This window comes from Hylobates moloch, unplaced genomic scaffold, assembly GCF_009828535.3.
Source record: "Hylobates moloch isolate HMO894 unplaced genomic scaffold, HMol_V3 SCAFFOLD_6, whole genome shotgun sequence".
In the NCBI taxonomy this organism is placed as follows: Eukaryota; Metazoa; Chordata; class Mammalia; order Primates; family Hylobatidae; genus Hylobates; species Hylobates moloch.
In genome coordinates this window covers 137,448,114-137,457,237 of record NW_026652281.1, presented here as the reverse complement: position 1 = coordinate 137,457,237, position 9,124 = coordinate 137,448,114, and the positions used below count along the sequence as shown (strand labels likewise).

The window sequence follows — 9,124 nt, the reverse complement described above, 5'->3', positions numbered from 1 at the left end:
ATACTTAATGCGTTGAAACTAGCTCTTTTAATTAGAAGAGGTCTAATTATTAATTAGATTATATTATTTTAATTAAGAGGTCTAATAACTGTCACTAGTTAATGGCCACAAAAAGTCAATAAAAGTACACACTGAGGGGTATACTTTTCAGGAAAAACAGTGGCGGCTTCTAAAATAAGCTGTTAAACCAAAAAGATTTAAGTTTTTAGAAATCAGACAAATCTCTATTGTCACATTACAGACTCTTTGTTAAACACCTCAGCTAGCTTTCATGTTGTTTTAAGTAACCTCCACGGAAAAGCAACCACAATACTAGGAAGAATCTGTTAAAGAATGCTTTATTAATACAAATACACACAAACTCTAAAGCACTAAGAAATTTAAATATCTATGTCACAGCAAACAGGTGGCAATTCAACATCCAAGGTTGACAGAATGCTTGAAGGAGACTGCAACAGATCTAGAAAACAGGAATCTCTTATTAAATTTCTGCAAATCCTTGAGTCACTGTCCATATCAACATAGACATTAGCTGTCAATCAAAAACTCATGTTTTTCCCTTTGTCAAATCAATCACCTCCATCCCCTCCTGACACACACTTTTTGGAATGTGTCTGTGGCCCCAGAATTGACTTTCATTAGGAAGTAAGTCTTAGAAGTATCTGAATCTCTACTGTTCTTAGAGACCAAAGTAAGAGTTAACAGTCTCACTAATGTAACTTATTAGCACAAATTATGCCACATCAGAACAAACAGAAAACATAATGATGGCTTTGACTACCAGTTCAAACAAAGACCTCAAACCTTCTGCAGTAAGAAGTTATTGTCTTTGCTATAGCACAGGTGTTTTGATCTTATATTAGCTTTGGATATAACAGGGAATCATCATTCCAAGCAAGTTTATTATATATGCTTCAACTTACAGCCTAAGAAGATGTAAGTGAGAATTAATCTTTTGACTGTAGTAAGACTATCCAGTTTCCCGAATAACAATTTTACTGGGGCACTTGGGACTAAAAAGCAATACCAATTTAGAGTAGTTTATTTTTCTGAAAACTAATCCTTGTCCTTTGAAGGATAGAAATTACTCACAGGCTCACCTCCTGCACAACTCTGTTCCCACGGTAATGGAAGTGTTATGAAACAAATTGTTTGTAGCCCTTCTAGAATGGCACTTGCTCACTTACTGGATTCCCATGGTGGAGAGGGCATCTTCACAGGTGAAGGGGGGCCCAGCTGAAACAGGTTTTCAAGCTCTCTCTCCTCGTCAAGGATCATGAGAGGCACTCCACTCAAGGGGAGGTGTGCAATCTGGTGCTCTTCAGGCAGGTCAAAACTCTCAAAGTCTGTTACAGAGAGAAAGCGTTTTTGTCAGGGCAGCAGTTCTCAGTGTGGGCTATAGACCCCTTGTGGTCTGAGACCCTTTCAGGGGGTCCATAAGGTCAGAACTATTTTCATGACAATATTCACACTTTTTCCCACTGGGTTGACATTTGTAATGATGGTACCAAGGCAATGGTGGATAAAGCTGCTGGTGCCTCAACACAAATCAAGGCAGTGACAGTAAACCATATTAGCAGTCTCTGTTCTACATCTTTCTTCACTTGTAGTTTAAAAATGCCAGTTTCACTTAATGTCACTTCACCATATGCAGTAGAAAGTATTAATTTTATTAGCTCTCCATCCTTGAGAAGATGTCTTTTTAATGTTCTGTGTGATAAAATGAGAAGTATGCCATAAAGCACTTCCACTGTACACCAAAATATGACTATCTCAAAGCAAAAGGATTTGTGCAATTATCTCAGTTGCAAGCTAAAACTAGAGAACGTTTTCCTGGAATACTGTTTTTACTTGAATTAACAACTGCAAGAAATCCCATGGTCACCCAGACCTGGGTGCCTGTCACACTTTTTCTCAAAGGAATGAAAGCAGTCTATCACATCAAGGAAAACTGACAGTCTTTGTTGCCAATGGCAGAATATAAAATGTCAAAATTTTGTCAAAAATTAAAAAGTGAATTTTTTTTTTTTTTTGAGACAGAGTCTCATTCTTTCACCCAGGCTGCAGTGCAGTAGCACGATCTCCATTCACTGCAACCTCTGCCTCCTGGGTTCAAGCGATTCTCCTGCCTCAGTCTCCCAAGTAGCTGGGATTACAGGTGCGCCCACCACACGCGGATGATTTTTGTATTTTTAGTACAGACGGGGTTTCACCATGTTGGCCAGGCTAGTCTTGAACTCGTGACCTCAGGTGATCCGCCCGCCTTGCCTCCCAAAGTGCTGGGATTACAGGTGTGAGCCACTGCATCTGGCCAGAAAAAGGAATTTTGGAAAACTTATCTGCAGTCATTAGCTTGACAGGTGCCTTAGACTTTTCTGATGAGATCGGTTGTGATATTAATGTGCTTTTGATATTGTATAATAAAGCATCTCAACATGTGGGTATCTACATATCTCAGTGAATCAGTATTTCTGAATGATCAATGCAAGATAGATGCAAGAATATAAGATACATTCCAAGTGCAAAATAGACCAATGGATTTTACTGTCAAAATACAAAATGCTCATTGATACAGTTTCAGATTCCACATTGCAATTTTATATTCAGAAACAGCCACTTGTGGGTTTTAGTGTAGTGGCAAAAAAAACTATCCACACTTATCTGAAAAGCGATAAAAGATAAAACAGATACGTTTTATCTATTAAAAACGTATCTGTGTGAGGCCAGGTTTTCTTCGTATATTTTAACACATGTAAGAGTGAACATAGAATTTGACAAGAATCCAGTTGTCTTGTATTAAGCCAAATAAAGCAAATTTTCAAAAATATAAACCATGCCATTCTTCTCCAAACTTTTCCAAAACAAAAAATATTTTATGTTAAAAAAAATTACATTAATGTAATGTGATTACTTAGTGAATAAATATCTCAAGTTTCTCAGTTTTAATTTTGAATACAGAAAAGACCAGATCACACAAGCAAAAGTGGTCTTCAATAATTTCTAAGAGTGTAAAAGGGTCTTTAAAACAAAACAAAAAAAAATTGGGAACCACTGTGTTAGGTAACATTCTTTCTTAAAATCCAAGTACCTTACTTCTTAGCAATTATTTTTAAAAAGTGATTTTTCTGTACAGTAACAAAAGTAGGATTTAATGCTGAATTTTCTTCAAGGAGCCGTTTTCTCAAAAGATTAGAAAATCATGGTTTTCCTTATCTTTGTCTGTAGGTGTGAAAGTTCTCTAAAGCCTAAGTACTCAAGAATTAGTCTGCTCTTTTTCAAGCCTGGTAAAATCCAGAAGTCAAAAAGGAATTGAATGATATGTGACTATTTAACTTAAAACCACTGAATTGTAAAGGAAACCATAAACAGACGAAAGACTCCAGAGGAAAGTCTGCAATATAAGGGGAGCTAATTTTATCTACAAAGAGCTCTTTTAAAACAAAGAAAAACACAAACAGGAAGTTAATAAAAAAAGAAAAACTGTAAGTGGCCAATAATCAAATATGCTCACCATACACACAACAAATTTAAAACAATGAAATATTTCTTTTTTGAAAAAGATTAGAGTTTTAAAACATTGATAGTGAACATAGAGGAAGCAGACATCTTCATCCACTGTAGATGGATTGAACAATTTACACTATTTTGAAGGGCCACTTAGCAATATCTCTTTCCTATAACACAGGATATTGTGGTCTTCATTCTTGATCAATATGCATAAATCTACCTCATTTTCCTCAATGGCTGAATGGTAATTATTAGCACGGATGCACCACATTTTATAATTTTAAAACTTAATCACACAAACCCTTGAACTCAGCAGTCCTTCTCAGAGTTTTCCTCTGGATGTACTCACAAACTTACAACAAGATCATTTCAAGAATACTAATCGTAGAAATGTTTGCAGTTTCTAAAAGCCAGAACAATCTGAATGCAAATTAGTAAAAGAATAACTACATGACCTCTTCCGCTAAATAAAAGGGTAAAAGATCCAGCTCAGAAATCTGTAAGGCCCTCCCTGATCTGCTCCCACACCTCCCCTGTATCCTCCTGTATTTTTCTGTAACTGTAAATAGTTACTCTGCCTGTATTTTTCCTAGAACCACTTCAGTCTCTTTTCCTACCTTACGATCTTTGCACCACCTTGACCTACAATGCTGTTTTTTCTGGCTCACACTCAAAGTGAGATGACTTGTCCAGCATCTGACTTTCCCTTCAAATTATGGGCTCCCATAGGCAGGGCCCATCTTGTTAAACAGTGTGGCCAGCACCTAATGATGCCTGACACACAGTAGCTTCTCCTCAAATGGCTGAGTAAATTAAAGCTTGAAAAGCTGTTTCCAAAACAGAAAATATTTCAGATACATGTAGCAGGTTGAAGAAATTTGAAAAACACGTCTTCACTGTCTTATGTAGATTTTTCTAACCAAAGAAATAATCCTACCAAAGTACTCTCAGGCATTGCTCAACTTGACATAAAGCTCACTTTCTAAAAGGCTTGTGAGAAAGACTGTCCACAATGGGACTTATTCAATGTTCATGAATACATCTTACCTCCTCTAGGTGATAAGCTTTTACAGACAGGAACAATGTCTTCTACATCTTTGTTCCTATTCCCCTCCTGACCTAAGATGATATCTTGCAAATAATTCCATCAACAAGTACATTTGTCCAAAGCAACCCAGATTCAGACAGTCTCATCATAGTTTTTGGTCATATATTATATTCATAACAAGTTACAGCTGAGCTGAATACTAAGCCACTAAAGGCCAAAAGCACTTTTCGCAATTGCAAAAGATACTACCTAGAGGATTGAAGGGAAAGAATTTCTCTATTTCTGGATAGGCATCATCTGAGGCAGGAACAGAGCTTTTTGCTTTAACAGTCTTCTCAGTCATCTAGAACAGCCAAAGAAAATATGGGTTAGTGAGAGTGGAAGTCTTATTAGCTGATTAGTTTTTAAATTTGTCAATTTCATGCTGCCTTCTAAGAAGCCATAATCCTTAGTTTTCATAATTGCACCTAAATATACTTCAAATAATATGATTCAAATGTAATTCGAGTAGCATGACTCAGAAGTTGAAATCTGAAATTTAAGTACCAGCACCTGTCAGCATAAGTGATCAAGAATGCAGAGTTAATTCAGAGCTAATCAATGCAATTATTCAACCTAACAGAGAAGAAAATGGGCATGAATCACCCGGATAGTAGCTAATCATCAAAGCCATTTTTGGCTTATAGGAGTGCGATTTTTTCTTTTTTTTTTTTTTTTTTTTTGAGACGGAGTCTCGCTCTGTCGCCCAGGCTAGAGTGCAGTGGCGCAATCTCGGCTCACTGCGAGCTCCGCCTCCCGGGTTCACGCCATTCTCCTGCCTCAGCCTCTCCGAGTAGCTGGGACTACAGGCGCCCGCCACCACGCCCGGCTAGTATTTTTAGTAGAGACGGGGTTTCACCATGGTCTCGATCTCCTGACCTCGTGATCCGCCCGCCTCGGCCTCCCAAAGTGCTGGGATTACAAGCGTGAGCCACCGCGCCCAGCCAAGGAGTGCGATTTTTTCCACAAGTGTTACCTTAAATTATTTGCTTGGTTAATATTAAAAACAAGTTTGTGTTCCTCAAATACACACACTGAGTAAGAGGCAGCAAGACACTGTCAAGGACTTTAGAATAAACACCATGGGCAATCTCCTAGTCTGGAGTTGACAGGTCTACTACAGTCTACTACAGAAGGGTGCTACAATGGAAGGTGGTATGTTCCTGATTTATCTCACCTCACATATGCATGCCTAGAACTCCCTATGGGGTTCTCACACTTCGGTTCTCTGTCTCATTGTTTTTGCCATATCTTTGCAATTCCTGTATTTAATATTTTTCTTTAAGTTAATTCACTTTTTAAAGAAGACATCCTTGTCCTAAGTTGCACTACATGTAATTCACTAGCTGTTTCCTAATGCAAATTAAACAAAAACAGTTATTCAAATAAAGTGTTAATCCACATGCTAACATCTTTCACAGCAAAGTCCTCTCATCTGGGATACACAGACCTGTAGCTTGTGACTCACACAAAGATCAACATGCTAGCAAATTGTCACCTAACAAGCTGCTACTTGCCCTGGAAGGCTAGGAGGAGAATGGCAGCACCTGTGTTATTACAGCAGCACCAGAACGTCTTAAAGCACCCTCTCTCTCGGTATGTATCTGTAAGTAGATACCACCAACCAGTTTCAAGACACTAGTTAAGGACAGGTGAGGCAAAAATATGCATTAGCTGCATCTGAGATTTCCAATCTCAAGGTACCAAGAAGTCCACAAGGACAATCTGAGTCTTCTCCACTACTCTGCTTGCTAACCCCTATTTCCCTTCTACTCAGAGGGAAGAAAGCTAGGCAGGGTGATGCCAATCGTCATTTTAAGAGTCAAAAGTGCTTAAGTGTTTAAACAGTGTCTTTATAGCCAACACTTACCTTTTTGGCAGAAAAGCTTGGCTGCTTTTGTTTGAGGGGTCCCTTGGTCTTTACAGACTTTTCTGTAGCTCTGTTGACAGTTCCCAAAGCCTTTCTGGTAGCTTTAGGTAAGGCTGGTGGAGCATCGAACGTTTTGCCAAAACGTGGTGTTGAAACTTGAGATCTCCCATCTAAGGCTTTGATTGCTGAAGAAAAAGTCTTACCATAAGAATATTCCAGCAGCAAAATACCTGTACAACTTGAATACTGTGTATATAAACTTGACCTCTCACCCCCAAACCCACCCCCCCACTTTTGGTAGTGGCATGGCTATGATAGGCCTAATAGCTGAGATTCAGTATTTCCTTAAATCATCTCATTAAGATATTGAAAATGAAAAAGGGCCAATAACAAACTTGACTCCAATTGCCCAAAAAGTACACCAAACGTCTCGTCCAGCTCCAGGCCACGTCCACAATACCAGTGTATCCGACTGCAGCCTTGTATACTTACAAGGTCCAGACCCCAGCTTCAGCCCATCCTTAGCAGCCACACGGGTGCCTGGTTCTCCATTTTCCTTATCAACATAGATCAGAGTAGCCATTCTGGATTATTCTAAGAATGAGAAATACATATTAGATATTAGGGAAGGTATAGCAACATACCAAACTTTCTATCCTAGGAGTGTCCACACAAAAACAAGAGCTAAACAGACAGACAGTCACGGGCGTGAGCCAACAAGTACTTAATCCAGCTCTCAAATCTTTCAGCCTGAGTCAGGGGCTCTAAGGTCCCGAGGAGCGGACAGTTTGGGGCTGGCACTCATCAGAGAATCGCCGTGGGTCCAGTTCGCAGTCCGAGACCGCGCTCAAACGGGCTCGGAGCCATCTACGCCCCGGGCAGTCCCCCAACCCCAGCCCCAGCCCGCCTCCTTCCCCGCCCGACCCAGCTCACCTAACCAACCGCGACGCTCCCGTTCACTCACGCAGCTCTTAACAGCCACATTCATCTAAGGGCGCGGTGAACGGCCGCGGCGAACTCCCGGTTTAAACCACAACTCGCGGCCCAATTGGCTCTTCCGCCCAGGAGGCGGGGCAGGGGGCGTGGTCACCAAGTAGAACCAATGGAAGGGACCTAAGCAGCCAGGGCTCCGCCCCAAAAGCTCTCAAACTTTGTGGCACGTTTTCTGGGAAGAAAAAAGCTAGGATTGTGTAATATTAAAAAATGAATTGAGAGGCTTTTTTTTTGCTCTCCATATTATTAAGCTGCATGGAGTGAGGTACTGACTCAATAACAAAGTTTTATTGCTTTAAGATATTTTTATTTAAATGGCACTGCAGAAAGGATGCAAAATAAATAGAAATATTGTAGAAACGGGGGAAACCACCAATGTTGGGTCTAAAGAATACTAACAGAGGAGAATTTAAAATTAAGAAGAAACGTAAGTATAAGTACAGATATATCAAACAGCAGCGTTTAAGTCATTCTCCTATGCTTATGATTAAGAACGAACTGATCATTCCCTAATCTTAGTACTATCCTCAATACTTCAGGCTAAGATGCTGTTTCTATTATACCATCACGAATCTATCTTAGGAACAAAATTATGATTCTAATGAATACCTAATTTGGTCTTCCCTTAAAATCCTGTCCTTTGATAGTGATTTATTTTAAACCTCTAACATCTCAATAATATATTAACCAAAGCTGCCTGGGAGGGCTTGGCCAGGGAGCAAGAGAACATCAGAGAGATAATAAAGATATAAAAAAGGAATTCCAATTTCCCAGATCTGAAAAGAAATTTTTCTTGAAAAAGTTGACGACCTTTTCCTGTTTCTATAGTAAAATGGAATACATTGAACAACTACAAGATGAAGGTATAAATTCAAAAGATAAGGCTGACCTGTGTCATTCAAACTCCACTTCCCACAGGTCACCATATATACATTTTAACCTGCAGATCAGCTGAGAGAGAGGAGTTGATTCCATATTACTCTTTCACAAAAGGCTTAACACTATACCTGACATAGACATGGTTCTCAATATATGCCAGTTCATCATCTCTTCTTCCCTGGCATTTCAGGACCAATATTGATTGAATGATTCATTCATTCACAAATATTTATTGAATACCTATTAAATGCTGGACATTATCCTAGGTATCAAGAAGAAAAGAGCCTAACTTAAGGCGAAGAAAAGAGGAAAGACAGAAAAATATGCATACCTTTATTGTCCCTTCACTGTTCTCTTTCCTTTATCCCCATCCCTTATTTCCTCCTGTATCTCCTAAATTTTATATCATCATATTATCAGCACTCAAAGTGTTAATTTTTGAGACTGAATCTGTACAACACCTATAGCTTCCAAGTGGGGATTCTCTATCTACAGAGGTTTTGGGGTGCAAGGTTTATCTCCTTCAGATGTCTTCTTTTTTTCACCAACAGAAAGCATTGTTTCTCCAAAGGTCATGCAGCAGCTGTAAACCATAACCACCCTCTCTTTGAATAACCACTGTTTTCTTACTAATGATGCCCTCACACCACCTTTGCTATTCCTATTACTGGAAATACTCAATTGCTAAACCACCCTCACTCATAACAGCATTTAGTCCCTAATCAGTTTCTCCCAATCCTGCTATACAAACAGCAACCCATCCAGAACCAATCCCAGCTTTCCTAGAC

General features: G+C 39.2%; 1 protein-coding gene across 3 annotated transcripts; it reads right to left on the bottom strand.

Moving 5' to 3' along the window:
- Nucleotides 1-322: 322 nt before the first annotated feature.
- PTTG1 (PTTG1 regulator of sister chromatid separation, securin) lies at nt 323-7,505 on the bottom strand. 3 transcript variants are annotated; one of them, XM_032158537.2, is made up of 6 exons: nt 7,398-7,505; nt 6,957-7,058; nt 6,465-6,649; nt 4,805-4,898; nt 1,188-1,346; nt 323-460 (listed from the first exon to the last, which is right to left on the bottom strand). In XM_032158537.2, exons 2-6 carry the CDS (start codon nt 7,045-7,047, stop codon nt 381-383), a joined length of 609 nt encoding a protein of 202 aa, XP_032014428.1. In that variant the 5' UTR covers nt 7,048-7,058; nt 7,398-7,505; the 3' UTR covers nt 323-380. The 3 variants fall into 3 exon arrangements, with proteins under 3 accessions (XP_032014428.1, XP_058296088.1, XP_032014429.1); XM_058440105.1 differs by having other exon boundaries at nt 7,429-7,466; XM_032158538.2 differs by lacking the exon at nt 7,398-7,505 and adding an exon at nt 7,189-7,307.
- Between the last annotated feature and the right edge of the window lie 1,619 nt (nt 7,506-9,124).